This window comes from Amblyomma mixtum, chromosome 1 (assembly GCF_055824585.1).
Source record: "Amblyomma mixtum isolate Tamu chromosome 1, ASM5582458v1, whole genome shotgun sequence".
Lineage (NCBI taxonomy): Eukaryota > Metazoa > Arthropoda > Arachnida > Ixodida > Ixodidae > Amblyomma > Amblyomma mixtum.
In genome coordinates, this window is record NC_143012.1 from 267813952 (window position 1) to 267829059 (window position 15108).

At 46.2% G+C, this 15108-nt stretch overlaps 2 protein-coding genes across 2 annotated transcripts in view; both read right to left on the minus strand.

Annotated features, from left to right (window-relative positions):
* Positions 1 to 9311: 9311 nt before the first annotated feature.
* Positions 9312 to 10665, minus strand: LOC149371641 (uncharacterized). The gene has a single exon (XM_089585217.1). It carries the CDS (start codon positions 10432 to 10434, stop codon positions 9319 to 9321), a length of 1116 nt encoding a protein of 371 aa, XP_089441343.1. The 5' UTR covers positions 10435 to 10665; the 3' UTR covers positions 9312 to 9318.
* A 1292-nt stretch (positions 10666 to 11957) lies between these two features.
* LOC149371642 (cytosolic non-specific dipeptidase-like) overlaps positions 11958 to 15108 on the minus strand; it is a 28257-nt gene continuing 25106 nt past the window's right edge. Inside the window, exons 12-13 of the mRNA XM_089580876.1 lie at positions 13657 to 13823; positions 11958 to 12067 (exon numbers count right to left, since the gene is read on the minus strand). Of these exons, the coding sequence (XP_089437002.1) occupies positions 12020 to 12067; positions 13657 to 13823 (215 nt within the window). The 3' untranslated portion in view covers positions 11958 to 12019. The remainder of the gene's footprint in view (positions 12068 to 13656; positions 13824 to 15108) is intronic.

A 15108-nucleotide genomic window follows, 5' to 3' on the forward strand; every position in this document is an offset into this window, starting at 1 on the left:
TACTTGCTCCGCAAGGACGTCGACGCAGCAAAGACGTAGCAATAAGGGAGGTCACGAGTAGTGAAGGCGAACTGCAAGCGAACTGAACGTTGCCTTTTACATCAATACGGCTCGGCCAAAATTACTCTGTGCTGGTGGATTACATGCTGCGTTAGCAGCAATAGTAGTATATGACTGCGAAGAGTGGCTTGCTGTTTTTGTTTTCCTCTGTTCTCTTTGTCACATCATTTGGAATCTTCTCATTAATTTCCCATTAATCGCACGGTTGGTTATTTTTGTTTTAAAACGAAAAACGAAGAAATCCCTTAGTCATGATGGCATTACAGTTTAAGATTTATGAAGAAATTTTGAGTTTTTTAAAAGCGTCTTATTAAGTGTACCAAACGGTGCAATCTCTAGTGATATAACACCGGCTATAAGAAAACTGCTAATGTGCTACCTTTGTAGTCAGAGGCATCAGGCACCAAGAAAAGCTACAACAGTTCTTCATGAAAAATTCTTCGACATTGTGAACTTAGCATCTGACAGCAACTAGATGACATGCTCATTTTTCCTTACCCGACAAGCAAGGCTTATGAAAATTTTGACTTTTCTTTTTATTAGTAAATATTGAACGCTGAGATTCCGCGGTTAATGTTCGGACTTACTTGTGAAACTTTTGACAGGATACGCGCCGATATGTATCAAATTCAAGGTTCCTAGTTATTTTTCGGTAATAGAACTGGTGTTCCGCAAGGATGAACGATCTTTTTTATGTAACGTATTTTGTTGATGAACTTGGTAACACTGCACCCATTTCAATGTTTCAGTGTGCTAGCGACGCTGTTATCTTTTTGCGCGCAAGGAAATATACAGCCGTAGGTACTTCACTGCAGAGTGCCGCGATTAAGGCTACTACCTAGTTTAGATCTAAATTTAAAGAGTTTAACACATGAAACAGCTGCACGCCTTAAAAACTCGTGAAAAAGTATTTAGCTTACTAATACTTTTTTATATACTTCTGCATGCTCTCAATGCAACTGTAAACCAGGTAGATATTAAACATGTTCAGAACATCTTCATTTTTTTGCTTTTCGACAGTGATAGTTCTTGTAGTCCTCAACTTGCTTTTGTATGCCAAAAACTTCGCGCTAAGTCATGTGTACTATATTGTACCAGACAGTTTATGCATTTTTCTGTTCGCACATGTGTTACACATGTTTTAGCGTGCGGTGTGCTTAGATATGGCATCACTGTATATGGCCCCTGCGCATTTTGTTAGAAACGCATTATGAATTAACTTCTGCGTTCACTCTGCAGGAATATTTCCTTTTTATGTCAACTGATAGCGGTATCGGATCATTAAAATGCCGATGTTCCTAGAATTCAACACTTTGACAATCAAAACAAGTTTGAAATCACTTTTGGCCCCGTCAATTACTGTTCTGTATATTCCTGTACGAGAGTTAAGACAAATACCGTTGCAACATTCATCGGTGCTCCATATGAAATGGCGAATATACAAGTCAGTATTATATCCCAAATGCGTTTGAACATTCCACCGCCTCTTGTATTTCATCTAAAAACAATATATCGTCTGGAAAAAGTTTTCAGGATTATTTTCACATTGCTTCCCACTCCATAATTCTCATAATACATCATTATAGTGTCCATTCAAGTGCGGTCATTCTTTTAATAGGTTAGTGTTTCATGCTTTGTTCATATTTCATTGTTATTTTCTGTACTTGCAATCCTCACCTTGCCAGGTTCATTCAATATTTCTATTTTTCTCTACATATATTCTCACGAGCAAGTATGTGTGCTGTATGTTAAGCGCTGCCATTCAAGACCTATAATGTTTTCGGAGGCCTGATTATCATTGCATTCTTCTTCAGTTGGCATAAATAAAGATGGTGTCTTATGTAATTCAGTTCGCATAAATAAAGATGGTGTCTTATGTAAATCCTGAATCAATTGTGATCACTCACTTTCCTCTACGTCACTGCTTCTGCCATTATACATGTTTAGGGTAGCCAACTTAACGTCGGGAACGTTTTTGTTTCAAATCCGACATAAACTATATACATTATAGAAATAAATATTAACTCGTAATTCAAAGTACCTGTATGGCAAGTGGCACTTTTGTGGTCGAACTGGAATGTTGAAGATTATGGGAAGCCTTTTTCTGTAGTGTGTCTTTGCTGTTATTTCGAGTGAGCAGGCAAATGTCGTCAGAGAGTGTTATATGGACTGCATTCCCTTACGGGTGGCGAACTAAGAAGTATCTCGGGTGCATATGGAGTTATGAGGGGGTCATAGAGTTCTGTAGCAGTTGAAGTAGATAAAATAGTTTTGTTACTTCAGTTTCCTCTGCACGCTTCCGCAGAGCAGTTATAAAATGTTTATTTCGAACTCATCATAATACTAATTAAACACCGCGACACAAAGACGGATCGTTGTGACTAAACAGGGAAAACATCGGTACTCTGTCATATATATCGTGTCACTGTGTTGCCTTTTCGTGACGGTGCCTGATCGCCGTTGACTGCGTTCTTGCATTTCAGAAGGTGGCCAACCCGTTCACGGTGCTCAATATTTGCTCAGGGCTTACGTGCTTACAGCTGTTCTGAAAGCAATATCGAGACGCGCGCAAACCGATTCTGGCGCAGCGGTCAATACTGGCGTTGGAGTTGCCGACTGTACTTATGTAAGGCTACCGCCGCCTGCATCCCAGCATCTAAACCACCTCCATATCATGATGCCAGCAAATATAAATTTTGCCTAGCAGTAGTAGTAGTACAAGTCCTTTATTCGGCCATAATTTACAGGCCGAGCATGTCGACCGCCTGGGCGACCAGAAGCCGCTGTTCTTCCTCCCCTTCAGCGCCAAGCCAATCGATCCAGGTGGTGATGGATAAAAAAGGTGGGGGGAAGGAACCCGACTGCTGAGCAGCCGGGCAATAGAAGAGGCAATGGGCCTGGTCCGCATAGATACAGGGGCAGTTTGGACTGGAAGGGTCTGATCGATAGCGATATTTTGCCTATTAATAACGGCAAGAAAAAGTTGCGCTTGCAAGATCAAGCTTGCAATTTGCAATATGACTACAGGATATAAGTGTCGCTACCTCCAGACAACTGAGAATGTGTTTAAATCATGAACGTCTCGAGAGGCAGCGAAACTCGTCCTCAAAATAGGTACCATGTGCGGGCTACCAGTTAATGGACTCGTCGCAGCGAAACCGACCGGATCCACAGTTATCTGCGAGGCTGACGGTTCAATAGACCTTACCTTGATCGCGGAGTGAATGGAGACGGACGGAGAGATACTCAGGCGCCGAGGGATCCCCGTCCGTCATCATCCGACATGCGGATGCTGCTCCCCCTCCCCCGCCCAAGGTGACAGACAGTCTTCAATGTCTGCTTCCCGGTGAGCTAGCCTTGCGAAAGACATGCCCACTCGGGGTATCTAACCGTGCCACCGTACCTTGCCCCATCGCAGACCGATGCCTAATCTGCAGCTGCCATCATGCCACCCGGTCAGGCGAGGCGCGCTTCCCCAAGAGCCTGCACTCCGGAGGGTGCAGCGTTCAGCCCAGTCGCTGCCTTTCGGAACTCCAGCGGGCGTGAAGCTCGCCGAGAAGCCAGGTTGTGACACGACCCTCACCCCACAGGCCACGCCGTGGGGGCTCGCGTCGCGGTCCATTCCGAGCCCTTGCCACCCAAGAATGCTCATCTGAAGGCCTGACAAAGCCATTTCCTACTTCTATCCACAAGCGCTCGCAAGCTGGTGCCCTGGAGAGGCATGCCCCAAATCCTGCATAACAGGTCCTTATGAATCAGTCAACTTTGCTACCGAACAGAATGCGAATAATTGAGTCAAAACCGAATGAAATGTGAGTCGAAGAATCAAAAGCTGAATCGAATACGAATCGAATAATTGTGTGGTTGTTCGCTAGCTGTGCGATTATTCGTACGCTACCAATATTCAAGCGAAGCTCTAGTAGCGGCGCTGTGTATGGGTCATAGAACTGAAGTTGCAGAAATCGAACGACCCAACGCGGGCCTCCCTTAGGGTACACAAAACACGAAGTAAGTTAACTCATTATATGGCCGTCATGTAATAACCGTAAAAAAATTGCCATTTGCTAATAGTGACACCATAGAGCAAATTCTAAATTCTAAAAGAGATTCTAAATTCCTCTTCTTTCCATCATACCGCTAATTCGTTTATGAGCATATACGTTACTAATTTCCTCCGTTCCTTCTAGAAATCTATGCTAAACCGACAGCTTGCCGCCCTGTGGTCTCTACATCTCACCTACCCGAGCACCTCCCCATCCTGCGCGATGCCATGTTGCGCACACAATATGCAGTCTATCTCATTTTTAGTCTCTCTATTCTGGATCTTTCCTGCGCACTTCCGTTTCTCCCGTCTGCGAAAGAAGGCATTCATACCTTCGTAGCCATACGAATTGAAAGGAACGCCGTGGACAACTTCATCGAATCTTTAATCATAGTGAAAATTCATTCTATAGATTGTCAGGTAAAAAGACGCATTTATTGATGAGAAAATAGCATCTGAAAAATTTCACGCCACTCAGTTCAAACTAGTGACATCAAGGCGAAATAGGGCTCCGAGATCACCGTTTTGAAGTGAATGTCGACGTAGCCTAGACTCTGGGATCCATGCTCAAAACGCTGCGTCGACGCACCCCAGTTTACTTGCGAAATCAACCGGTGATGGAGACTACTGTATTTGATTTCTTGGCCTTTTCAACCTTAAGAAAGCCGCGTTTTCATTGAAAGTAGCGTCTTTGTCGTTAGAACGCGGTAACATAATCATGCACGCCTAATTCAGTTTGTCTTCAGTGTCTCTTTACATATCTAGTGAAGCAGCGCAACGGCACAGGGCCAAAGGGAAGAAAGGGACGAACACAGCGCTGGCCATGTGCCGTTGCGCTACTTCACTAGATATGTCAGACCAACTCGCCCACCATTTCATGTTGTCTCTTTACAGCCAGCGCTCACAGCCACCATGTATAAAATTGGAAATTTTATTGCGAAAGCAATACTGCTTGCACTTTTCTGCCATCGATGGTCGTGGCGCCTCCTTACACAGCGGCGCATTACGTAACCGTGTGACGTCACGACAGACCAAGAGACGGGGCCCTAGCTTGCGCAATCGATGGCGGAGGTACAGCATTACACGCCGGCTGCGCCGCTGCCAAGAGAGGGCGCTTGCTAGAGCGGGATAAAACGGGGGGGGGCAGCAGCTGCGCTCCTCTCAGTGCCCTATGTCGGATGATGTGTACAACGCGAGGCTGGAACGATCTGCTGCGGCTACAGTGTACTAGAATAGGGGCAGTGTGTTCAGGAGCGCTTGCCGCTGAGGCGCTTCATGCAGAAAGCACGAGATGGCGCTACAGGAGCATGGGCTGTACGGAACCAACGGCGCAGCGCTGGCGCTGCGCGTTTTTAGAAGTGTTGTAATCATCCTCCGCCTCGAACAGACGTGCAAATGCTCGGAGGATGTGGAGATGCATGCTTGGAACTGACGTTCACATAAGAGATTAATTATATGTGTACTTTAGCGCATCACAACGCTCATTAGACGGATTTATTAACAAACCTGACAGCAAAGGGTTTGGAGACACCGAAATAGTGGGGTAAAGCCGTTAAATCTGTTGAGCCACGCTACAACGTAACCAGAAGTTATTCGAACGTAAAAAAAACATTGATTAATGGGTTTAATATCCGCAAGCAACACTCGCGCTTCAAGTAGCACCGTAGTAAAGGGCTTCGATTGAGTTGAAGCAACTCGGATTCCAGGTGCATTTTCTTGCGCAGTTCGCACTCATAAAAATGCAGCCGCTGTTGTAGAAAACACAAAACTGTACACGGCCCAAAGCCAAAGGCCTTCCCTGCTTGGTATTTACCTTCTTTCGCGGTAAACATGGTAAACATTTGTCCCTCGTTCTATCCTCCGGTTTCGCGAATTACCCGCAATGACTGGATTTGCACAGTTTATTCGTGACTTTTATTTACGTCATGAAGAGCTTCCCAACGTCAGGCTCATGTACGAGTCTGAGACACACCAACATCACACATTTGAATGAAAGGAATAAAACAGGTAGGAAAGAGGCCAAGTAAAAGGGATTAAACACAGAAAAAGAGCGAGTACATTCCAATCCAAACAACGGAGACCTACAGCGGAATTAATGTACTTAAATGAATTCCTTAATTCATTTTTGAATTATATTTACAAAATTGGCTTTGGAATGCACAAAAAAAAGCCGTGTATTTAGATAAAAAAAACGCAAAGGAGCGTCAGCATATGTGTTGCACAAGCCTGCTAAGAACAACGGCTAACTTTCAAGTGCAATTTCTTTTTTCGTCGTGCTTCTCTTGACTGATTAAGACCTTTAACGTAAAAGTGCAGCCTTGTTAAGACATAAAAGCGCACAACTGCTGATGTGAAATCATCAGCATGCAATTTGCACCCTATGGCATAGCCAAACTTGGCTTTCACTAGAATCATGACATCGACTATGCTGTCGCTGCAGAGCTCCTCTTGGCTGAAGAAGATTGTAAATATCCCCTCAAGTTTCTTTACTGCTTCAAAAAGCAACTTGGAGGGATACAGCAAGCCTCCCCTATCACAAATTTCTGTGAATTTTGAGACTCTGCTGCTGACATTTGAGTTCTGCAAAAGAAGAGAGCGGCAGTGCTCACATTTGTTGCGAGTAAGAAATTTCCGCGCAACATACCCTGCCATGTAATGAACGAGGCGGTCATCGCTCTTTTCCTCCACGTAAGCCCGGTGCTCAGCTGGAGTACTGTTTAGCCTTTGTTCTACCACCGTCAGATTTCCAGCTTCAACTAACTCATCAAGAGATGCAACGTTCCCTTCCATATCAGATTTATCAGGTGAGTGAAGTAGCGAGACCAAATCTTCATTGGCCTCAGTGTTGCCTGTTTGCATTGCTTTTGCCAAGTTTTAGAAAGACAGGCAGTTGACGACAATCAAGAATTGAGATGGCGTTGGGTGGTCGTTGGATCCACACGACTGCCTCACAATACCAAAGAAGTTCTCCAACTTATCTTGACTTAGTCGAGATGTTAATAGGTATTTAAAACCCTCTCCCCCCAAATACTCTAACAAGGCCAAAGTGCTGCACAGTGTCACACGGAGCCCATCTGCCGTCGACTGGCTCAAGAAGCCGCCAACTCCTTTTGCATGTGATTCCCAGCGAGACAAAAACTCGAGGAATTCCTTCAGAGTCTTCACATTTTCGGATCCTGGACGAAGGGCTTTGGCTGGGAACCGAGAAGTCATGATCTTGATCAGCTTGTTGATAGCCCTGAAACAGTGCGAAGTTCATAAATAGGCTAAAGTTATCATTTATCTGCAACGCTTGTAAGGGAAACTAGGAACACAGTTGATATGCACGTTCCTGAAGGCGGTAATTCTGAACAGCGCTCACCCACCACAGTGGTTCATTGGCTACGGTTTTCTGTTGCTCAACATGAAGTGGTATCCAGCGGCGGTTATATTCTTATGGGGGCACATTGCAAACATCTATGTGCTTATATTGTTGTGTGCAGTTAGGAATCTCAGGTGGACTAAATTATTCCACAATTTTCGATTACGGCGCTCCTCAAAGCCCACTGTGCCACTTCGTGGTGCATAACCCCATCAATCAATCAACGACATTCACAAACACATGGGATCCTCAGTAATGGGCTGTGGTTCGACAAGCATAAGAATGTTTTGCAACGAGCACAGAATATAATTATGCATGAAGTTGAAAGGTTTTCCTATTTTAGACAGAAACATTGCGGTGAAGAAAAGTAAGGACGAGAACATGAACAGACCACATTAAAGAAGAAGCAAAGACAGAATGTCACAATGGTAAAGTGCATCTTTAAAAAATTCACTTGTACTCGCTGCTCACTTGTCCTCAAACGTTAATAGTTATTTCTGCTTACGTGAAAAATGATAACGTTGCATCAATCTTCCCCCACGACGATTCCAACGTGTCTTTGTAGAAATTCAGACCATTCAAAACACGGTCCCCAAACAGCTGAAATGCAAGGGTCACTCGCATTTTCTCAAAGCCATTCGGCTGCAGATGTACCAGCGTGAGGCCGGGCATCGCCTTGAGAGTGATGTTCCCGCTGTCAATTCTGAACGCTTGCCTCAAAGGTTGGATGGAAACCTGAAATTATAGTTGTAAGTAGTAAGAGTTTAATGTATACTCACTCGCTCAGTGCAACTCAACAACATTAATCTGCAGGTTATTATAAGCCATCGACATGAAATCGAATAGCAATTAATAAGGCAATAGTCAGGAACAAACCGAATTTAAGTGACACTTCTTATGAAGACAAAATACTTACCATCCCATTCGGAGTGTTCAGTGGGTGGCTGAGCAATGTATTCCTGACACACTTGATTAAGTGGGGAAAGTCAGAGAGAAAATGCAGGTGACGAGCAGGATCTACAGGGTGCTCAGACTTGCAAGTCACCTTTCCTGACTCCACACCAATTCCTAAGATCTTCCACATGCGACGGTTCCATGAGGCTCCATCAGATGTAATAAAATCAACAAGAAGTCCACTGGCTTCAGCAAGTACTGTTGCTTCTGTTATTATTTTAGCAAGGAGTTCCGCTTTCGCATTTCCTCGAGTGGCAAAGCAACCAATTATTTGCGTCCACTTCCCAGTAAAGGGGATGAACATTACCACCATCCCGTGGTCGCAGGGAACGCTCTCTCCTCCTTCGGTAAAAGAGCCCATGTCGACAAATCCCTCAATATGCCCGGACGACGTCACGTTCAGGTGCTCCGACAGTTTGAGTTCATCGACCAAGAGCCCTCCACGCCTGCTAAATGTGCTCATGTGTCTTGTTTTCTGCTTCAGTTGTCTCAGTATTTTAGTGCTGAAGCCAAAGCCACTCTTGTACAGCTTCAAGTAACGCTTCAGTGTGCTCTTGCTCGGAAGTGAGAGAATATTGTGCTTACGCAAATGCTCGTAGAGTTTGGCACTCTTCATCTTCATAAGGATACATTCTAAGATCCAATCTTTTGAGTACACATTACCCTTCGCACTTTTCTTCTTGGCAGCTGAAAAGCACTGTCGGACACAATCTTGCTGTTTCAAAGGCAGGGATGCAATCTGTTCCTGTAAAACTTCTTCAGGCTTTAGGGAGTTCTCCTCCTGCATTTGCTTCAACCGGTCTTTTAACCGCGCACAGCGAGAAAACAGTCTCCTATTTTTTTTGTGCTGCTGCTCGGAGTCTAGCAGCAGTGGTCCGGGTGCGCTTTCTTATCAATCCCTTCAGCCTTGATTTTCGTGACTGAAGTGCCTTTCTGGTGTACCGGCAGGAGATGCATGCTTGTCCTGCAAAGAGCAAGTGAAACAAAACTTTATTCCGGGAATTGAAATTAGTCTGACTTTATAAAAAGTATGGCACACACCATAGTAAATGACTTTGTAAATTATCATGTGCTTGCGTGCATTTATATTCTTTACGCACAGAACACAAAAAATCATACCTTCAGATTGTTCCTTTCCTGCGCATTTTTTGCTGTAGTATGCCCCATTACGGATGGTGACCTGCTGCTCTAGGCCTTCTGTTAAGTTGGACTTGGGCATCTGGCTCGTTGGCAAGGCACCAAGGCAGACACGATGCGAATCAGTTCTAAAAAGAACGTCCGCTGCTTGTTCACGACTCAGAATGGTTCCCTTTTCGACGATGCTGCCGTAGAGATGCGCCGTGTACTTGACTTCAGGCCCGTCGTGCTCTGTAAATATAACCGCCCTTTCACAGACAACTTCTTCGGACTTGCACATTATGAGCTTGCAGTATCCAAATCCATTATGGCCCGGCACGTTGTGTGAACTCCAGTACACCGAAGGCACATCGAGAGAGCGAAGGCCTAACACAGAGGTTGCCTCAAACAGCTGCGGTTCAAGTGCATCGCCTTGCAAATATGGCGTGTCAAGTGAAGCGAGTTCCTTTACAGCGTCATTGTGACTGTTTTGTTCAGTACAAGGCCTCTTGGGATCAGCAGAACACACCGTAGGGCTCTTCCGCTTTCTTGGCGCCCGAGGCGTCGGCGTCTTCTTCGATAAATAGCCCGGCGTGTTTGGTAGGAGCGTAGGTACGGCATCCGGCAGCAACTCTGGCTTTCCTCGCGGAATGCGTACCTCTTTCCCCTCTATAATGTGGACGTAATCCCGTAGGATACAAGAAGGATCGAAATGACGCTCGCAGACCGAGCAACTTTCATCAAGGACCTTATCTTTTCGATGCAGGTTTCGTTCCCAAACCTTTCTTTTTCCTTCATCTTTCGGCACGGCGAAGAGGGAAGGCTGCTCGCCTTGGGCCCACTTGTAGCCGGTGTCGCACCCCGGCGCAAAGCAATGACGTTGCCGTCGGCGATTAGGCATTGGCTCTCACTCGCGAACACCGCAGCAAAACATCACACTGCTAGCACTGCCCGTGCGGCCGAAACACCCCGTTTCTTCACAAGCAAGGTGGAGCTCAAGAAGCACGCTGCAACCCGCCGCAACACACGGAGAACGCGTCCGTACAGCCGGTGCGACTGCAGCGCCACCACATACATCCGGGACCTGTCTACGCTGCCGGCTTCACGACGGTGCGTGGCGCGCTCCGCCGCCTGAACACACTGCCCCTATTCTAGTACACTGTACTGCGGCCAAGCGACGGCGCCGCGCCGAAGAAACAGACGAAGAACGGGAAGAACGGCTAGCTAAACAACGTGTGTATGCAGCAGCCTGGCGAGCACGCCGGTCAACATCGCTTGATGCGGGTGCATCTACAAGTGCTAGGCCAAGTTTAATGAGTGGTGTTTATATTTCCTCATATCTTTCAACTCTCTTCTATCTGCACGTGGCAGCGGTGGTGGCTCGGCTGGAGCCAGTAGGCAGGCCCGTGCACTTTCCTTTTCATCCTTCTCTCAGTCGCAACCAACCAACCGTCGGCGCAGAGCAGCGGTAGACACGGCGGATGCGGGCTGAAGAAACGGATGAAGTTGCTTTCGCAATTTCCGGGCTTAACCAAGCTGAGCCTCTACCAATTTTTTGCTAGATTATGCACAGCCAAAAACAAAAATCTGGGATAAAATCTACTACCGACCAACATTACGTCATGAATAGCACCTACGTTCCAAAAATGTTCAAAACGTTGAGAAAGAAAGCAGTAAATAAAATTAAATTAGCAAATGACTATCACTGCCGAACGCCTAGTAAAGATAAAACTGCACACACAGTCCAGCACCTTCAATAAATATTTAGTTGAATTCAAGATCCTTACAGCTCCTGGTTACGCAGCAGTAAGTCTCGGGGTTTTTTTGCGTTTTCGGTTAGGTGTGGCTGTTTCTCATCTTACAGCAAGCCCCGTCCATCTCTGGAAACCGATGCTTCGATTTTGCTTTAATAAGCATGTAAGAGATTGCGGTTTGTGCAATACTGTCAAAATTTCATGTATTTCTGCAAGACAAAGAAAATTATTAGCATTCATAGTATCTATTGTACGCAACAAGCCGGGCGTTTCAGGCTTAACAAGCACTTGTAATGGCTATTAGTATGAGAAGTTAATTGTACCGGGAAAAATAAGCAACAGCGACAAACGTTCAGCGTCGGCACATTGCGTAATATATGTTTACCGCTTTTCATCACCACAAAAAAATACAGGAAGAAACATGGCGAGAAGTTTTGCGGGAATAATTACTGCTTACATTTTATTCGTGATTGTAATAAACACAATTAATTTAACTCCAAAAACATGTGCCCCGCTAGAGGCCAGAGGCGACGTCATGGCACAAATCTCTTCGTGCATACTTCAGCGGAACCGTGTGGCCACGTGCGGAGCTACAGCTGCGTTGCCTTGGTTCTTGGTCAGGCATATAGACCTCAAGGCCTGCGAAGCTCGGGTCGCTGATCTCATTGTGGCGGCCATTCGGCTGTCGCCGCAGCGTCGTGAGTACACACACTGAGCCGCCCTTGGAGCCCTTCAGGCCAACTTGGACAGCTCGTACATGTACGCTGCGAACAGCTTTGCCTGCAAATGTGACATTAGGGAGCGGCACAGTGAGTAGAGATATCAGTTTCTTGTGGCACGTCCAGTCTCCTCAAGTTAAGGATTACTGACGAAATTCGCAGCACAACGTTACATTCGTGACTATATAATGAGGGATTCTGTCAAATGGATCCGATAGTGGAGCGTAATGCATACAGAGTCATTTACATTGAACCTGAAACAAACTGCGCCACAGGATTATAGGCCTCGCACCAACGTAACTTTATAACTTGCACCCGTTGCGTATGTACTCGCTAGCTCTTCCGGTGAGCGGCGTGTTGCTCCCTAAAATAACTAGATATTGCGCTCAACTTAACGCGAATGAATTGGTACTCTCACATGGACTTCACATAGTTCCCACTTTTGTAAGCGACGTTTTTAAGGAAGCTTTACGCACAACATGATTGCTGGACGATGGTGGCTGTTATCTGAACAGAAGCAAGCACGATGTCCACATAACATGCCTGCTGTCAGGCACATTGTTTTCATGTTAACGTGCCGCACTGGATATGGTTTATTATACGTACGCTCGAGCCTACCAGTTATTTTCAAAGTAATCTAAACAGGTTTGTTAGCACAGGCACTGTAGAAGTAATAAGTGTGGATGAGGCCGAACACTGCTTCCAAAAGGTGCAGCTTCAAACACCCTGTACTCTTTCTTCCATAAGCCGGAATTCGCTGTAGAAAGCTTGCGTTGCCAAGTAAGTAACAAGAAACAATTGTCACCAAATTTCGTACAAAGATCGAATACCAAATATTTTTAACATTACGTGTTGAGGGACTTCCTATTTATGGCAACCGTTACAGCAAATCACAGCTAATAGCGTAAAATGTCCGCCGAGGATTTTCATTCCTCTATAAATAGAGCTTGAACGAGAGATAGAAGCCGTAGAGGAGAGCTCGGGAGAAATTTTTAATCACCTCATTTACATCCACTGCAAACGGGCACTTTTGTATTTCGCCTCCATAGAAATGAAGCCGTCACGGCATGAATTCGGTCCCACGACCTTGGTCTCAGCAGCTGAACAGCACAGCCACTGAGCCTCTACGATGGGTGAAAATTTGTGCCGATCAGCACAAGAAAAAAAACAAATTGAAGGAAACACTTAAGCGCCTCGTTAAGGGTATGAGGTGATAGAGTAATGGGTCAATTTGCATATATGTAGAAGGCCATTCTCTACTTAGCATTCATAGATCTCTGGGAGTCCTCATGCCACTCCTGGTGCAGTGGTGCAGCTGTTAAGCGATGCGCCACTGCCCTGCGATGGCAGGGTCTCCCAGCGGTGAGCCTGTGCGGCCCAGGTTGCTCTTCACGAACGAACAATCATTAATTTAGCTGCCACCTGCCACGATGGGCAGTTTGCCATCCGGTGTGCAGGTTGTGATGACGTCGCAAGGTCACATGACCTAGGTGGCCCACCTGCCTTCTAAGTTGCTCTCTGGGAACCACATGCCAGAGTCATGCCCGTGATTTTTTTTCGCTCACAACACTGACAACGCCGACGCCTCATTTTCTGCGTACGGGGCGTTTTACGCTGCCACGTTACAATGCTGTTTAAGATTCCACTTACTCCGGCGACGAGTTCTTCCACCCGGATGTGCTCGTCGAGCGAGTGGCAGCCCCGTCCCGCGGGCGTCATGCTCATCACGATCAGGTCGGAGCAGACGTGCTTGTGCAGCAGGGTGGCCGCACTGACAGTGCCACCTTCGCGTGTCAGGTCCGGTCTCAGGCTGTACGCTTAGGAACGAGGAGAGAGGTGCACGGTCGTGAATTAAGAACACCGTCCCCCGTGAAGGGAGTGCGAGTGACGAAGGAACTGTCTACAAGCAAGCAACGGATACATTGAAGGAAACGCAATGAAGGCAAAACAAAAACGCGATAGTGTTAACATACATGCGGAAATGATATTTCTCTACTTTACCTTCGTAGATAGCTGGAAGTCCTCATGCCAATCCTGGCGCAGTGGGTCAGCGGTTAAGCGATGCTCCACTACCCCTGCTGGTGGCTGTTTCAAACGCAGTCACTGGTGGGGCTCGTGAGTAGACCCACATTGCGCATATTGCTCCAATCATTAATTTAACCGTCGCCTGCCACGGTGGGCACCTTCCGTGCCATCTTCCACAAGGGGGAGGGTAGTGGGAGTGTAGATTTTGATGACGTCACTAGATCACGTGACCTCACTCCTCCGCCGCCGACTCGTATTAAAACGTGGTTAATGTGATGACGATGAATTTTTATGGAGCAAGGGCATCTGCGGTCAAAGAGTACCATGACACAAGGTTTTTTCGTTTGCTCAAGTTGGGGTCAAAGACCCATTTCCCAAGCATTTCACCCTGAATAAGCCGAGAACCAAGCTAGGGGACGCTTGTACCGTTGGTCGGTATCCGGTGGCACTGGGGATCGAACCACGCGCCTACCGCATGCAAGGCAGATGCTCAACCACTAGGCCACCACTGCGGTAAGCGAGGTTAATGTAACAATTTCGGGAATCCCCTCGTATGTAGAGTAAGTTTCAATTGAAGGAGCAACTATACTAATTGATATCCCCCTCAGCGTTTGCATACAGCTAGAAAAGAGCGCTGTATAGCTTTTTCCTTGTATAGCCGTATGGCTGCGCTGAGGTTGATATAATTAGTAACTGCCGGTTTGAATGAAAACATGGTTAGAGATGCGATGTGCAGCGAACAAACCAATACCGACACGGCACGGCATTTTATTTTACAGATATTATGCTTCGGAACCATGTTTTTTTTTTTTTTTCAAGCAGGCCCGGGCGTCAAACCTGGGCGGGGGAGGTTGAGGTAATGAATGGGTCAGACAGGTATACTCAACACCGGCGCCTGTACCTTCGCACTGCATCCGTCGAACCATCTTACTCCTCTTACTGTAACCTGACTACAATACATATAATATATATTCATTTCTAGCCATTGTAAGGACAAGAGTGAGGACAGTCGTTACCCCGTGAAAATTGCCCGAGGTCTAAACTTAAATTTTAACATCTATAGTGTAGGATGCCTGC

Coding starts and splice junctions, on each gene's coding strand:
- LOC149371641 (XM_089585217.1), bottom strand. CDS start 10,434: ATGCCTAATCGCCGACGGCAACGTCATTGCTTTGCGCCGGGGTGCGAC.